Source organism: Trachurus japonicus, chromosome 8 (assembly GCF_045865225.1).
Source record: "Trachurus japonicus isolate A0001 chromosome 8, Traja_1.0".
Taxonomy (NCBI): domain Eukaryota; kingdom Metazoa; phylum Chordata; class Actinopteri; order Carangiformes; family Carangidae; genus Trachurus; species Trachurus japonicus.
Window position 1 is genome coordinate 6,923,548 of NC_140914.1, and position 16,589 is coordinate 6,940,136.

The following is a 16,589-nucleotide window of genomic DNA, read 5'->3' on the forward strand; positions in this document are numbered from 1 at the left end:
GACAGATTTAAAAAACAAAATAAAACAGGCTATAGAGAAGTCGTTGTCTCTTGTAATAAAACAAGAAATAGATGTTCACCTATCTACACATGCAAGAAGGCAACACTTAATGGTGAAAAAGCCAAAAATTTGCACAATGGGGATTAAAAATGCAATAATCAATTCACCTTTCTCATCAAATATATGTTTATAAAATGAATATTTATCTGACTGTGGGTAAGACAAACAAAATTAAAGGCTCTGATAACCTTGAGGTTTTTTAAAATATAATATTTATAAACATATCTGCTCTGGAGCATAGTTGCTCACAGATTCCACTATTGACAATTAACTTGAAATCTGAAGTCTCCACTTCCGGTATCAATGGTGCTAATCCCGGGTAACTTGACTCAGACGTCACTGAGTTTGGAAACCCCAAGAAAAGAGGGTCCGGTCTTTCCTCAGTGTTTCCATGGTCAAACCCCCGATAGACCCGTGTACCCAAATGTATCACATTCATAAGAAACTAATGATTGACTCATTGTTTAGTTTTTGTTTTGTTTTGGGGTTTTTTGCACACTTAGAATATTTTTGCTGGCACCCTTGAACTGTGGTCACACAAGGTTTTCATAAAAGACAGTGGTTGTATGAAAAGCCCTTCGTATTTACAGTCTGGCTGTGATTTGTACATTCCGTGAAAACCAACAAGCTGAGACTCGAGTCAGTGAGTTTAAAAATCCACCACTTGTGGGCAAATCTAATCTCTAATCTCTCACTTCATACAGAAGCAGTCGGAGGCCCCACAGGCTCCTCTGGTACAAGGTGAAGGCAGATGGTTGTTAGGACCCATGGGTCTGTTTTCTCAGTGTTCAAAAGCTTTTTCCACTGTGTATAATATAAAGAAAGGATGGCTGCAGAGCAGAAGGCAGCCATACTGAGCTGTAACACCCAGAGATAACTACAGATCTCGGTGAGGAACATTATAATTTCAGCTCATATGTGAGTGAAGTCATGGAGTCAGGCCTCTTGGCCAAGAATTACACGTTTGCAGAATCCATTATAAAGTGGGAGGGTACCCAGGGGCCACTCCTCCTCCTCATCATCCTCATCCTCCTCCTCTTCCTACTGTCTGGGGTAAAGCACCAGAAAGACGTGCCAAATAAACCAGAGAGAGACGGAAGTAGAAGCACAAAATAAAAGCACAATAACCTACTTACAGTAGGCTAGACTTACAGAAAGAAAAAAAAACCTTTATGGCTAAATACATTATGTCTGAGTAATGGCAGCTTGTGCACCATGAAGCAGCTACGTTTGAGCTAAGAGTGACAACTTTTTGACCATAAATACATGTGAGATTACTAATGCTGCAGCCGTTTTAAGTTTTACAACTTCCATGTGTTGTCACTTTTTCATAATTCGTTGTTTCAGTCTTGGTCATTTGTGTTGGTTAGGTCAGACTCTTTATTATTATTCTGTTTACCATGAACTTTTATGAGCTCAGCTTTTATATAAAAACCAGTCTATGATAAAAACACACTAAATAATAAACACACCATCAACTCAACTGTATAAAAGTTGATGGTGTGTTTGTTATTCAAATTGTTTTAAACGTAGCCTACCAACCAATTTATATAACTTTATTAAAAGCTAGATCTGTTTCTGTGATGATTTATCTGCATGAGATCATATTTTTCTAAACTTAAAGGGGAACTAAATAAATCCGGTCTCTTTTCCTCTGTGTTGCTAACCCTCCTCTCGGCCATGTGCATGTGTTTATAATGAAGCCGGAGAGAAATCAATCCATGGAGTGGTGGATAACGTTATATATCATATACAATGTCATGATGATGTGTATATTTGTGTAGTCTTATCTGTCATAAACAAGAGATTACAGGTTACAGGGCGAGTTTGTGTCACGGTGCCACGGAGACGAGAGCTGGGACACCGGGTTGGAGGCTCTGGTGGAGGTGGAAGGCCATCCTCCCTGGAATAAGTTACAAGCCATTTATTAAACCAGCATTAGGCTATTACTAGTCTGCTGTTAATTTAAGGTAAAAATGTAGCATAGTTAAGATAAAAATGCTACATAGATCTTTAATGGAGCAGATAAATATGAGAAAAGTTATTTTGACCCTGATTTGACCCTAAATGTGTAACTTCAACCAAAACCTAAGTGGGACTACAAAAATGAAGAAGAAAAAAAAAACCATTTTCTACAAAATTCATTCGTTCATTTCCATTAATAGTGGATTCAACGTATTTATTTCGTATTCCGATTTCTTTGAGAGAGCCTTTTATTTTGTAAAGCGCGACCGGAAGTGGTGCATCTAATCTCCGCGCGCTTCACCGGGACCGTCCGGACTCTCGCGGCGCTGCTCGGCTCTGCGCTCCGCTCCGCTCCGCTGGCAGACTGCGGCGTTGTCCAAACTTTCCAGATGGATCTGATGATATGGTTTTATGTTTTATTTCTCCTCCATGTTGTGGTTGTCAGCGTGAACTCAGACCCCGGACCCTTAGTGGACGTTGATGTGGATCGGTACGAAATCCCGCGAGTTTGTCCCCGCGAGGTGCAAACGGAGGATTTTATCCGGTATCATTTTAACGGCTCGTTCTTTGACAACGGGAAGAAGTTTGACTCCAGGTGAAGTTACAGCCACATGCACGTTTTATGTTTATGTTTATTATGTTATTAACAGCTTTAAACTAGTGATCGGTCTCTTTACTGCAGTTTGAAACGTTGTGGTTAAAGTCAAAACAAGCTGATGAGCAGATAAATGGCTGCGTTGTGCATGTTTATAACAGGCTGTGATTAGTGCAACAGATGAAAGATTAGTGTTTAAATGCAGACTGCACAGTTTGTTGCCTCTTCATCATCACCATGGAGACAGAGGACGTTATAATCCTGCAGCCAGTTTTCTGTGATGGAGACTGCAGATGACATAACTTCAGACGTGTCAGTCACTGAGGCTCTTATCTGTGTCATAACAGATCTATATTTCTATACAAATGCATCAGTTTGGCTGTTTCTATGACTGTAGGACAGACTGCTCCTAAATGGAGGCATTTTGACCCTAAAACTTGAGACAGTGCAAGTACATTTTTCATCTACTTGCACATGTGCAACCAGTAAATTTGCTGTTTTTATTTTTTTTAACACTGGTGAAACGTGGAGGTGGCAACTCAAAGAATCTGTAATCGTCATCACAGGTGTCAGCAGGTCAATGTGTGTGAGGATCAGTTGATTTACAGTGTACAACCCTTAATATTCTGCTTGTGCTCCTAAAATTTATTGGGGCCACTGGGCTCCTAGTAAAAAAGAAAAAGTTAGTCTGGACTGGAGCCCTATAATAAGCAGCTACACACTATTAAGCATTAGTTACGGATTAATAAATACTGAATTCTTCATTTATAAAGCATGAATACTCATTAGTATGTAGTTTATATATACAGTTAGTACTTATCAATGATGAGTAAAACATTTTAAACTGTGTTTATAAACTACATACTAATGAGTATTCATGCGTTACAAATGATGAATTCAGTATTTCATGCTTAACTAATGCTTAATAGTGTGTACTTATTATAAAAGGTTACCCAGAAATGTCTGAGTTGATCCCTGTGAAGTTGGAGGATGTCAAACAGTATCCTAAAGTTTCCAAATGACATATAAAACAGCTGGATAACTGTTCTTGGCATCATGGAGTAGAAACTTTCTGTGTTGACGTGTCTTGTGTCTTCCTCAGTCATGACCGAGGCAAAGCCTTCATCAGCCAGGTGGGCCTGGGCCGACTCATCACCGGGATGGACCGGGGCCTTCAGGGCATGTGTGTGAACGAGCGCCGGAAGATCACGGTGCCTCCACACCTGGCCTACGGCAGCATAGGGACAGGTGAGACTGACTAGGACAGGTGTAGGTGTCATCTCTCTGTGCTGCTGGTGTCATGATGCTCAGTCTCTGCTCTGCTCGGCTCTGACAGGCGGAGTGATTCCTCCCGATGCCGTGCTGGTGTACGACGTCCTGCTGCTGGACATCTGGAACGCAGAGGACAAGGTCCAGATCCGCACCATCCACAAACCGGCCAGGTGCAGCCGAACCACCGCCGCCTCAGACTTTGTCCGGTACCACTACAACGGCACCCTGCTGTCCGGTCAGGCCTTTGACTCCAGGTGAGACGCAACACACACTGAGGCTGCAGCAGCGTTGTCTCCGTCTGTTTATGTGCTCTTCTTCACGACCTTTGTCCTTTTTTTTTTTTTTAAATGCAGCCACTCCAAGAATGCGACCTATGACACCTACCTGGGACAGGGCTTCCTCATCAAAGGCATGGAGGAGGGGCTGCTGGGCATGTGTGTGGGAGAGAGGCGCGTCGTCATCGTCCCCCCGTTCCTGGCGTATGGAGAGAGTGGCTACGGTACGAACTATAGATAGATAGATAGATAGATAGATAGATAGATAGATAGATAGATAGATAGATAGATAGATAGATAGATAGATAGATAGATTCATTGATGTCCTTTTCTTTACAGCTTTGATTGATCAAAAACTTAATATTAAAATTATGATAATGCAGCAGATAAAAAGCTGAAAAACTGAGTGTCCATAGTTAATCACACAAATTGATAACACTTTTTTTTTATTTGTTCAAAATCAACGATGCCGCTTTATGCAAATATAACTTTATTATACATGGACTAAAAACGATGACAAACCTTTTAACTCATCTCCTCAAATTCATATCAGAGGTCAAAATAACCTGTTCAGTTCAGATTTTAGTGGTTTAGATTTCAGTTCAATTGAATAAACTTGCTTGATTAATTTAATTTGGAACAGTTTTGTAAATGTAAGTTTCAATATTGAAGTAGATTTGATTCTACTAAATTTCAACTCAACTTACTTATAATATTTGTCAGTTTCATTGCTATTTATCTATTTTGATTTCATTTATCGAATTGAATGCAGTATTTTTTGATTATGGTCATTTTAAATATATTTAGTTGATAATCATTTTTGTCAATTTGATATATTTCTTCTAATATCAGCCATTTATATTAACTCAGTTTATTTATTTAGTCATATTCATTTCCTCAATAGAATTGACCAATTCATTTCATTAGTGTATGATCCAGTTGCTGCTGCTTGTTGTTCTCCTAAAGCCGCTCCATTCCTCACTAATGAGACTGATGAAGACCGTCCTGAAGCGGATGTGACAACTGACGGAGCAGTAATGTAAAAGCATATTTGCATGTATTTGACGTGTGCGGACCTGCTTTAGTTTTTCCCTCCACAGGGACCCTGGTGCCTCCTCAGGCCACGCTGGTGTTCGAGGTGCTGCTGGTGGACGTGTTCAACCCGAAGGACGATCTGATCGTGGAGGTGAAGGAGGTTCCTGAGGGCTGCAGCCGCCGCACGCAGACCGGGGATTACATCCGCTACCACTACAACGGCTCCTTCCAGGACGGGACGGCCTTCGACTCCAGGTGAACCTGACACAGCAGCTACGTACAAACAAGAACAAACTAACTCTGACATCACACTGGCCCAAGCCTCCAAGGGGCCCTAAGCAAAATGTTTATTTTGGGGCCCTCTGTTACTCCCAATAATACTGATTATTGATCATTTACACACCTACTACAAATTTATTTCGTTTTTCTTATCTGCCATTACGAATCATCCTAGCCTGGCGTGTTTTTTACCCAGCTATGGTTTTTATTCTGAAATGGAACCAAATTCAGCTAAAAGTGAAGGCTGGGCTTGATTTACATTTAAAGGGATAGTTCAACATTTTGGCAAATTGGCCCATTGCCATAATCCCTGTAGTCATAGCAGTAGGTTTGTTACCTTTAATTGTCGTGGCAAGCTATTTTTAGAACGGCGGAGCAGAGTCGCAAGCTGCTCAGAGCTACGCTATAAAGGCTAATGGGATTTCTTGGTTTCCCTCATAAAACTCATCAAATACACAATCCAACTCCAAAACGCTCTGGTGGACAAGTTGTGACCTGCACATTCACCACGCTATGAGATAATAACAGAACGTTACCAGACAGAGTTGTTTTAGAGGCAAATGCAGAGACTGCTTGATGAAAAACTGCCCCCAACGGTAACGCGCATCAGCGGTTTTGCATGAATTTACCTCTAAAACAACTCTGTCTGGTAACGTTGTGTTATTATCTCATAGCGTGGTGAATGTGCAGGTCACAACTTGTCCACCAGAGCGTTTTGGAGTTGTTGGATTGTGTATTTGATGAGTTTGATGAGGGAAACCAAGAAATCCCATTAGCCTCCGTAGCGTAGCTCTGAGCAGCTCGCGGCTCTGCTCCGCCATTCTAAACAATTTGCCAATTTGCCAAAATGTTGAACTATCCCTTTAATATTTAAACTGATATAGTACTGGGATACTTAATGTCAACTAGGCCAACTAAAAGTAACAAAATAAACTAATAGACTGCTTATGCCTCTGTCACACTCTGTTTTATCAGCTACCAGAGGAACAGCACCTACAACACCTACGTGGGGAAGGGCTACGTGATCCAAGGGATGGACAAAGCTCTGCTGGGCCTGTGCACCGGGGAGAAGAGGAGGATCACCATCCCTCCTCACTTGGCGTACGGCGAAGACGGCGTCGGTGAGTTTTAAACAACAGTTTTTAAGAGGATTTAAAATACATCTGGAGCAGAGCAGCAAACCACTAAGTGTTTGTTTGTCCGTGTGTTTTATTCCTCTGGGCTGCAGGCGACTTCATCCCCGGCTCGGCCGTGCTCGTCTTCGACATTCACGTCATCGACTTCCACAACCCCAAAGACCCGGTGGGCGTTAAAGTTACCCACAAGCCTCAGGAATGCGCCGCCACCAGCGAGGCCGACGACCTGATTGAGTATCGCTACAACTGCTCCCTGATGGACGGCACCCTGCTCTACTCCTCGTGAGCGCCCCCTGCTCCTCACTCTGCCACACTGCACCTCCTCCTCCTCCTCCTCCTCCTGGTTCATGCATGTTCATCATCGCTGGCTCCTTGTGTGACACATTTCAGTGGGATCTCCGTGACAACAGCACAAGTGCTTGCATGGCTTGAGGTTTTAATGCACGGATGCAAGTTTTATTTAAAGGGATACTTCACCAAAAAATCGATAATTCACCAATTTTCTACTCACCGTCATGCCAAAGAAGGGTTTGGAGAACTTTCTGAGTCATCAAAACGCTTTAGGAGTTCCAGGGGGGGTCCGGCTGGCAACGGATTTTCATGTAATGGCGGCGGATAGAGTTCACTTTTGAATCGTCCAAAACACACACTATGAAACATCCAGATACCTCCATACTGCTCGCCTGTACTGACCCAAGTGTCCTGAAGACGCCACATGGAAAAGTTTTTCGGGAAACATGTATGTGATCTCTGTTTTTATCCTTGTTGTAGCAGTACAGTAGTTCCCAGTGGCTGTTGATGTTTGTGCACATGCGTGAGATGTTTGTTCGTTGTTGTAAACCATTGGATGTATGATTGAACATGAAAGAACATCTCGCAGCAAATCTCACACAGCCACTGGGAGCTGCTGCTACAACAAGGATAAAAACAGAGATCACATTAACTTTTTCCAAACAACTTTTTCATGTGGCGGCTTCAGGACACTTGGGTCAGTACAGACGAGCAGTATGGAGGTATCTGGATGTTTCATAGTGTTTTGGACGATTCAAAAGTGAGCTCTATCTGCCGCCATTATATGAAAACCCATTGCCAGCCGGACCCCCCCTGGAACTCCTAAAGCATTTTGATGACTCTGAAAGTTCTCCAAACCCTTCCTTGGCATGACGGGGAGTAGAAAATTGGTGAATTCTCGATTTTGGGTGAAGTATCCCTTTAATTTGTATTTATTTTAAATCCAGTGTGTAATGAGTTACGTTGTCTCTCTCTGCAGGGACCAGCTCAACTCTCCGTCCACCACGACGCTGGGAGCGAACCAGGTGATCCTGGGTCTGGAGGAAGGTCTGAGCGGCATGTGTGTGGGGGAACGGAGGGAGGTGGTCGTTCCTCCCCACTGGGGCCACGGGGAAAACGGAGGTCAGTCGTCAGTAGAGCTGCACAGATGACACCACCACACACACACACACACACACACACACATGTTGTGTCTCAGTTCAAATACTTCCATACTTACACTAACTGTAGCGACTTCAACCTAAAGAGCCGCTGAGAGGCTAAGAACAGACCTGGACGTCAGACGCGCTGACAAAAAACTGCAATTTTGAAACTAAAGATCAAAAAAACAAAAAACGTTAACTCATAATTAAGCGTGTACAAACTATAACCAAAGTAATCACAGTAATTAACGCTCACTTGCACTGTGCTTATCATTCATTTTGGTAACCTTTTAATTTATAGGCCGCTAATTACGTCATAATGTCTAGAAATAGCCTAGAAATAACAGTCAATTTCATAGTAATATAAAAAAAATATATAAATATTTTTTGAGGACTATGGGACTACAGATGGAAATTAGCTCTTGAGCTAAATCTGGTATATTTACAACAAATTATTTTTTTGTATGTTCATGAATATGCAGACAAATAAACGAATAAAGGGAAATTAAATGAAATGAGACAACACTAACTGTAGGAATTTGCACACTACAAAAGTAAGAAGTAGTGTACTCATGGAAGTATTCGAATTGAGACACAGCGACTCACTTTTCCTTCCACGCTGTCGCTGACTCATGTTTTCCTGCTCGGTCCTGCTGTGCAGCTGGAAGCGTCCCCAGCAGCGCCGTGCTCTTCTTCGAGCTGGAGCTGGTGGAGCTGCAGAAGGGAGTTCCTGAAGGCTTCATGTTTGTGTGGCTGGGAGACGGGCCAGACCCGCTCTTCCCTGCTATGGACCTGAACGGGGACAAGGAGGTTCCTCTGGAGGAGGTGAGCAGAGTCTCAACCTACTCACCTAGTTCACATCTGGCACGACGGAGAGTTAGGGCCGCATTGAGAAAAATGTTTTTCACAGACAACAAGAATAAAGTCATAGTTTTATGAGAATAAAGTCATAATATTATGAGAATAAAGTCATAATTTTACAAGAATAAAGTCATCATATTATGAGAATAAAGTCATAATTTTACGAGAATAAAGTGGCAATTTTATGAGAATAAAGTCATAATATTATGAGAATAAAGTCATACTTTTACGAGAATAAAGTGGCAATTTTATGAGAATAAAGTCATCATATTACGAGAATAAAGTCATAACATTATGAGAATAAAGTCATCATATTATGAGAATAAAGTCATAATTTTACGAGAATAAAGTGGCAATTTTATGAGAATAAAGTCATAATATTATGAGAATAAAGTCATACTTTTACAAGAGTAACGTCATCATTTTACAAGAATAAAGTGGCAATTTTATGAGAAAAAAGCAGCGATTTCCTCCAAGTCCGCCTGGTTCTTTTTGCAGATACTGAAGTACAGTGTCACAAATTGCTCCAAAGCCTCATTTAACATCTTTCCTCCTCTACAACAACAGGTTCAAATATTATGACTTTTTTCTAGTAGAACTATGACTTTATTCTTGAAGTCTGTGAAATTTTATTTTTTCTCAATGTGGCCCCCTAGTACTCCGTCTGGAAACTCCTCTGATATGAAACTCTTTAACGTCTAACCATCCTGATTTCCTGTTCTGTCCAGTTTTCATCCTTCATCATGATCCAGGTAAAAGAGGGCCGAGGTCGTCTGCGGCCCGGGTTCGATGCCGACACCATCATCAAGGGGATGTTCGACAACCAGGACCGCAACGGAGACGGGAAGATCACGGAGCCGGAGCTGCACGAGGAGTCTGGCGTGAGACGAGATGAGTTGTAACGGGGACATGAGAGTAACTCAGTGGTCGTTAATGAACCGGTGTTTACTGACGGACGTGTGTGTGTGTGTGGGGGCGGGGTCACACTGTCGTCTTGGCAACTGGCGTGCTGCTATCTTGAAAACATTCCGCATTTTAGTGCGAGCTTTTATTTAAGGTGGTCAGTCTGACATCTGGACCCTCTGCAGGAGAACCACCTTAACAACAAGAGATGGTGTCTGAGGTGTTTGAAACTGTGAAAGAAATTATAAAGAAAAGGCGGATGACATCATACGGCCTTACAAATATTTGGGTGGAGCCACTGTGCTGTTTTATGACGAGTTGGTACTTGAGGGTTTCTCTGGGACAGGGCCGCGCCCCCTGGAGAGACGAGTGTGCTTACATGACAAACTAACATGTTTGCTCCTAATTACAGAGTTTGCTGATGTGCTCATGAAGTAAAAGTCTCTATCTGCCCCACTGTGATATGAAACTGATGTAAAACCACTGGTTGTACAGTTTGGGAGCAGCTAGTTTGTGCTATAATAAAATCTATAACAGTAAATGATATTAGGGGTTGTGTTGTGAAACATGAAATAAAATGTTTTATAATAAAACATGAGACGTTGTTCTGTTTGTGTGCAGACTATTGAGTCTTTAAGGAAACTTGAAGCTCAGAAAAAGATGAAACTGATTTTTTTTATTTCAGACACGCTTTGACAAGGAAACATGGTGGACAAAAAATGTTTTTAAAATGTGACACTGTTGGATATTGTGTCTAAATAAACTTCAGGTTAAAAGCTGCTCAGACGTTGTGGCAGTGCAGGACGTGACAAGACGTCTGGATTCATCTTTTCCAAAACCACATACAGAGTCTGAAAAAAAAAAGTGTGTTTGTCTGTGTAAATACTGGAACAGTTGTGAGGTAGCAGCCTGTGAGAGCTTCAGATATTTCTGCCTCTGCTCGTCTACTTACTTCACTGGTCAGTGTAGTGTAGCTGTCTGTGCGCCGCTCACTGGCACGGCGGCGAGGTGATAGAACAACTAAACAAGAGCTTTAACGGAAAATACTAATTGTACTGTGAGCTTGACAATAAAAGAAGAGACCACACTGAGGTAAAATGTGGAGAACGGTGTCGACAGCGTTTCTTTTCTGGTTAAAATGAGCTGTAAAATGAGTTTTAATTAAAAGAGGCTGGAAGTCGAGCGCTGCCACTGAGCCGCATGTTTCTTTCCCTTTGTCAGTAAATGATCCCACATGAAAACAAGAACCGTCACACACAACTCACTGTTCCTCAAACCAATAATAAAAAAAAAAAACACACCCATAAAAACACACACACTCACATGCATACAGGTAAAAAGTGAGAATCTGGCTTCCATCATTTGCAGTATTGTCTAACATCAGCTGAACCGTTACCGTGGGAGGAGATGAAGAGATGTTTGTGCCGACTCGGACTCATCCACAGGAGTGAGCGTCGATACGTTTACGTACGATAAAAAAAAACACTCAGACATTCCTAGTTGGTTTGTCACCAGGTTTTCTGAAGAGGAGCCTCTCCATTGTTTAGCACCATAGTGTCCGAAGGCCAGTGGACAGTGACACAGTCAGTTCTCAGGTCATTTATTACCAGTGAGGTAGAGCAGCACGGCGTTGGGGACGTCCAGGGTTTCGTCTTGTAGCAGCACAATGTCGAAATAGTCCATGTACATCTGCTTCCTCTCCTCCACCTGCAGACGGAAACACATCAGTAGAGGACAATTGTTGACAGTTGTTTTAGAGGTAAATTCATGCAAAGTAGCTGATGCGCGTTCCCGTCGGGGGCAGTTTTTCAGCAAGCAGTCTCTGCATTTGGCTCGAAAACAACTGAGTCTCGTAACGTTCTGTTATTATCTCATAGCGTGGTGAATGTGCAGGTCACAACTTGTCCACCAGAGCGTTGTGGAGTTGTTGGATTGTGTATTTGATGAGTTTGATGAGGGAAACCAAGAAATCCCATGAGCCTCCGTAGAGTAGCTCTGAGCAGCTCACAGCTCTGCTCCGCTGTTCTAAAAATAGCTTGCACCGACAATTAAAGGTAACAAAACTACTGCTATGACTATAGGGATTATGGCAATGGGCCAATTTGCCAAAATGTTGAACTATCCCTTTAACATTAGTTGTGTTTCCATTACCCCTAGAAATGCACAAAACCTAAATATTGCGATAAAAAACAGGTAATGAAAACACCTACAGTACATTTCAAAAAACCTCTTGAATATCGCCAAAACATTTTTACGCTTTCATGAGCGTCGCCATCTTTGCTTAACAATACACACAATAACATGTCTATGTGAAAAACCAAAACGAAAGAAAAAGGCTCGCACACCGCAGGGCTCCTAAATGCAGTCCATTTATTATCAGGAACGATGTAACGTTTCGCGCAAAAGCTCTTCGTCAGACAACATATGTGAAAAACCAAACAACAGTTCCTTCTCTTACAGTCACGAAAGGCTTTAGGAGAATTACGAAAGTTAAGAAATATCACTTTTATTTTTGGAAAAACTGTGATGGAAACCCAGCTACAGTCTAATCTAGTGTTTTGAAGAATGTGTTAACATGCGTTTTTTACTGACCTTATCGTTGAGGAAGCCGATCTTGATTATGTTCTCCATGTCCTGCACGCCGTCGGCCATGGTCAGGTCTCCCAGAGAGTCTCCTAGCAACAAGACGTTGGGCCGCGCCCGCAGCTCCTGGAAGTGTCCGGTGTTGAGCAGAGCGCCCTCCCGCTTGTTGTAGATGTGGATCAGCTCTCCTTTGAAGGCCTTCAGGACGCCCTGTGGAGGCACAACAACACATCTCACCATCACTGTCGCCCTCAAGTAGTCATTGTGTGTGTGTATGTGTGTGTGTGTGTGTGTGTGTGTGTGTGTGTGTGTGTGTGTGTAGCTACTCACAGACTCATCAAAGTCCATGTAGTTGGAGAAGACTTTGACGTTGGGGTGGAAGACCTCGGCCTGGCGGATCACCTCCTCCAGGACGTCTCCGATCCCGGCGGAGAAGATGAGCAGAGGGATGCTGTGCTCATGGAGGTGGTCGAAGAACAGCTTGTAGCCGTCTCTGTCGAAACACAGAGTCGCTGTTATTATTAGTGACGGTGACATCATGATCCATTCATTCAGTCATCTGTATTTTTCTGTGCTTCCTCTGTATTTTTTCTACCGTCTTGTTCTATTGTTTTCTGTGATCTGGTTGGTTTTGCTTTTGGCTTGCTGCTCTACCTGCTGCTTTTAATTGCCCCTCGGGGACAAATAAAGTTTTTGATTGATTGACTGATTTATCTGTGCTGTTCTTCTTTTATCATTTGAATTGTTTCCTGTTTTTACATATATGTTTTGCTATTGTTTTTATTTATCTGTAAGGCGACCTTGGGTGCTTTGAAAGGCACCAACAAATAAAATGTATTATCATTATTATTAGTAGTAGTATTAATATGATTATTATAATCAAACCATGATTGTATATTCAGTCCAAGAGATATTTCAATAAGCATCTACAATAATGTTAGAATATTATTGTATGTCATTGAAAAGAACAAAATCAAAGTGTTGTCGAACTTAGTTGTTATTTTTTATAAATCGATGTTACATACAGAAGGCCTGAGCAGCCAAACATTCACACGTTACTTCCTGTTTTCTCAAAGAAAGGATGGTTAAATAATTGGAGACGTCAGATAAAGAAGAAAAGAGTCTACAGGTTCCTCACTAAGAGAAACAGTCTTCAGTGTAATGGCGTTGGAGGAGCAGGAAAGTATTGATCAGTGCATCATATCTCTCTTCGATCGATCAAGGCCTGACACTACAGAACAACATTCACATTAATGTGCATCATCTCAGAGGAGGGTTGGGACTTTGAAGGCTTCAGCTGTGTCTGACCTGAGCATGGCCTCAGACTCCCGCACCACCGTGGCCAGGAGGTCTTTCTTGATCTTCTGCTGGACCAGGAGATTATGGGCTCGAGTCCACCTGTGAGACACCGGAGCGGAGTCATGAACACATGGACAGTATCGATTAAAAAAAAAACTGACGAACCGTATAACTCACCACTCGACCATTAGAGGCAACTTCTCGTCTATTGTCCGTGAAGTATCGATCTCGATGGGGTAGTAGGTGTTGAGCAGCTCCTTCAGCTGATGGAGACAGAGCAGGGGTCAGAAAACTGAGACTGGGTCTGACACTGAAATATTCTTCATCATATTATATCACAAGGACTCAGGAAGAAACCATTAACCACAGCAATAACAAGGTCCAGACAATCTTTTTGTATTTTTCCATCGTCACACTTAGGTAAAACCCGATCTAATTGTAAAATAAGTCACACAAAAAAAGCTTTAAGAAAAAGTATGAGTCAAAAGTAAATAGGACTAATATCCAACTGTTTTGCTTTGCTGTGAAATAAATGCCAGGTGTTCCTGTGTTCAAAGAGTAAATAAGGTCCCGCACATCAAGTTTAAAAAGGTGCTGGCCTCAAACATAAATGTGGACAAAAAAGAGAAAAGAGGAGACCGCACACTAAGCTCCCTTGCGTGCAGATTTATTAGCACATAAAAAATAAAAAGACAGTAACATTTCGAGTGCACTGCTCTTCTTCAGATTAACTCATATGTATAAGACGCCCCATTTTTAAACCAGGTGTTCCTGTGTTTCCATTCCTCCTATTAGCCACTAGAGGGCAGAGACTCCTAATGCAAGAGACTAGTAGAAGCTTATTTATCATTAAACTATATTTTGTACTAATCCAATTTGGATTTTAAAAATATATAAAATACTGTATAAGCAGGACAATGAGATAATGATGCCTCTGTGTTTGCACCGGTCCAGCCTGGAGCTTCTCTCTCACCTGTTCTTTGCACTCTTCAGAGATCAGTTTGCTGTTATCCAGGATATCTGCAAATAAAAAACACACTCACATGAAACAGCGTTCAATACCAGACTGACTCTACATAATACATGACAACCTCAGACCTCAGACCTGGACTGACTTACTGTGGCACGTTGGACACCGTTTGCCGTTGTATGCAAATCTGGTTAGGGTCATGTCGAAATCTGAGATCACCTAGATCAGAGAGAAAATGAATATCAACCTTTCATATAAATATATATAAAAGATGTATGTACACACTATATTTTCATTGGTTTCTGCATTGTAGATTCAAACTGAAGACATCAAAACTATGAAGGAACACATATGCAACTGTAGTAAACAAAAAAGTGTTTTTAGATTTTAGATTCTTTGAAGTAGCTATATTTTGCTTGAACACAGCTTTTTGCACACTTTTGATTCTGTCATCAGTTTCATGAGGCCGTCACCTGGAACGGTTTTTGTTTTTCCAATATTTGTTTTGCCATATTTCCCCATATAGTCATAGGGGTAGGTTTATTACCTTTAATTATCAGTGAACACAATGGAGGTGAACGGTACAGGTCCCCTGTCCCTCATCAAATACACAATCCAACAACTCCAAAACGCTCTCATGGTGAAGTTGTGACCTACATTCACCACGCTATGAAATAATAATGAAACATTACAAGACAGAGTTGTTTTTGAGGCAAATGCAGCCGGAACTACATTCCAGACACTGCTGGGCGGAGTGATTTGAAAAGCGCAAGTAGTTCTGAGTATTAGCCTATATTATATTATAGTATAAATTATTATTTCATAGTCTGGTGAATGTGCAGGTCACAACTTGTCCACCAGAGCGTTTGGAGTTGTTGGATTGTGTATTTGATGAGTTTGATGAGGGACAGGGGACCTGTACCGTTCACCTCCATTGTGTTCACTGAGCAGCTTGCGTCTCTGCCCCGCGGATCTAAAAACAATATGCACCGATAATTAAAGGTCATGAACCAACTCCTATGGCTATAGGGATTATGGCAATAAGCTAATTTGTCAAAAATGTTGAACTATCCCATTAACTAACATAACTCCATTTATGTTCCTTCATTGTTTTGATGTCCCCAGTACGAATCTACAATGTAGAAAGTGATAAATGAATGAGACGGCGTGTCCAAACTTTAGACTGGTAGTGTATATTTTGTTACGTATTAATTTCAGATCTGTCAGAGATCATGGACTTAGCTTACCTGCACGGTGTTGGAGCCAGCTGTCGACATGGACTCCAGGATCTCCTGGACCTTCTTCGGGTCCTTCATACATACCGAGGGCTTGGACAGCTCCGGGATCTGAGATAAGAACAAGTTTGATCAGTGTCATTAATAACGAGAGACAGAAAGAGGGAGGGACATGCAGCCAAAAAACATGTCAGACTGAGGTTGTTTGTGCAGGCTGGGATAAGGAAGGAGGGTTAGCTAACCGGACAGCTGCTACTTACAGCTCAACACACACAGTTTGGCTGAATTAACCCTTATCTACACATCTCTAACATATAATACAATACAATACAACACAATACACGGACTTTGAACTGAAACTGATTGTTTATGTTTGAATCCACAGCTAGCTAACAAAGCGACCATCAGCTAACGACGCTACAGTTCGTTCATTGAGCCAGTTTAGCTGCTGTAAAGTGCATCGTTTTTCAACTGAGACGTTTTTGTTTTGTGTTGTTTTTTACCAGAAACCTGCTGAATAAAATTTTACCATTGTGTTTGAAAAGTGTGGCCGGTCCGTGGAGGTTATTTAAGATCAAATCCGTGTCATCCGCAGCCCTGTCCGTTGGTTGCAATGTTGCTATGTGTGTGCACGACAGATTTTCGTATGTTGCCGTTCTGCTGCGTTCACGTTCCATCGTAAAGTGTC

General features: G+C 41.9%; 2 protein-coding genes across 3 annotated transcripts; one reads left to right on the plus strand and one right to left on the minus strand.

The window, feature by feature from the left end:
* Positions 1–2,328: 2,328 nt before the first annotated feature.
* On the plus strand, positions 2,329–10,045 carry fkbp10a (FKBP prolyl isomerase 10a). Of its 2 annotated transcripts, none has more exons than XM_085783473.1 (10): positions 2,329–2,620; positions 3,723–3,868; positions 3,957–4,146; positions 4,246–4,391; positions 5,253–5,457; positions 6,457–6,602; positions 6,710–6,899; positions 7,888–8,030; positions 8,712–8,875; positions 9,640–10,045. In XM_085783473.1, exons 1-10 carry the CDS (start codon positions 2,415–2,417, stop codon positions 9,811–9,813), a joined length of 1,710 nt encoding a protein of 569 aa, XP_085639599.1. In that variant the 5' UTR covers positions 2,329–2,414; the 3' UTR covers positions 9,814–10,045. The 2 variants fall into 2 exon arrangements, with proteins under 2 accessions (XP_085639599.1, XP_085639600.1); XM_085783474.1 differs by having other exon boundaries at positions 2,332–2,620; positions 5,268–5,457; positions 9,640–10,044.
* Positions 10,046–11,398: 1,353 nt separating this feature from the next.
* Positions 11,399–16,581, minus strand: LOC146982473 (7-methylguanosine phosphate-specific 5'-nucleotidase-like). Its single transcript, XM_085783476.1, has 9 exons — positions 16,431–16,581; positions 15,914–16,012; positions 14,816–14,885; positions 14,670–14,716; positions 13,874–13,959; positions 13,706–13,795; positions 12,728–12,890; positions 12,407–12,607; positions 11,399–11,521 (listed from the first exon to the last, which is right to left on the minus strand). Exons 1-9 carry the CDS (start codon positions 16,431–16,433, stop codon positions 11,411–11,413), a joined length of 870 nt encoding a protein of 289 aa, XP_085639602.1. The 5' UTR covers positions 16,434–16,581; the 3' UTR covers positions 11,399–11,410.
* Between the last annotated feature and the right edge of the window lie 8 nt (positions 16,582–16,589).

Bases quoted from the DNA above. Each gene is read 5' to 3' on its own strand.
- LOC146982473 (XM_085783476.1), bottom strand. The intron at 14,717-14,815 runs GTAAGTCAGTCC...TTTTATTTGCAG, and splicing joins ACGGTGTCCAACGTGCCACA to ATATCCTGGATAACAGCAAA. The intron at 13,796-13,873 runs GTGAGTTATACG...GGTGTCTCACAG, and splicing joins TTGCCTCTAATGGTCGAGTG to GTGGACTCGAGCCCATAATC.
- fkbp10a (XM_085783473.1), top strand. From the start codon at position 2,415: ATGGATCTGATGATATGGTTTTATGTTTTATTTCTCCTCCATGTTGTG. The intron at 3,869-3,956 runs GTGAGACTGACT...CGGCTCTGACAG, and splicing joins CTACGGCAGCATAGGGACAG to GCGGAGTGATTCCTCCCGAT. The intron at 5,458-6,456 runs GTGAACCTGACA...CTGTTTTATCAG, and splicing joins GGGACGGCCTTCGACTCCAG to CTACCAGAGGAACAGCACCT.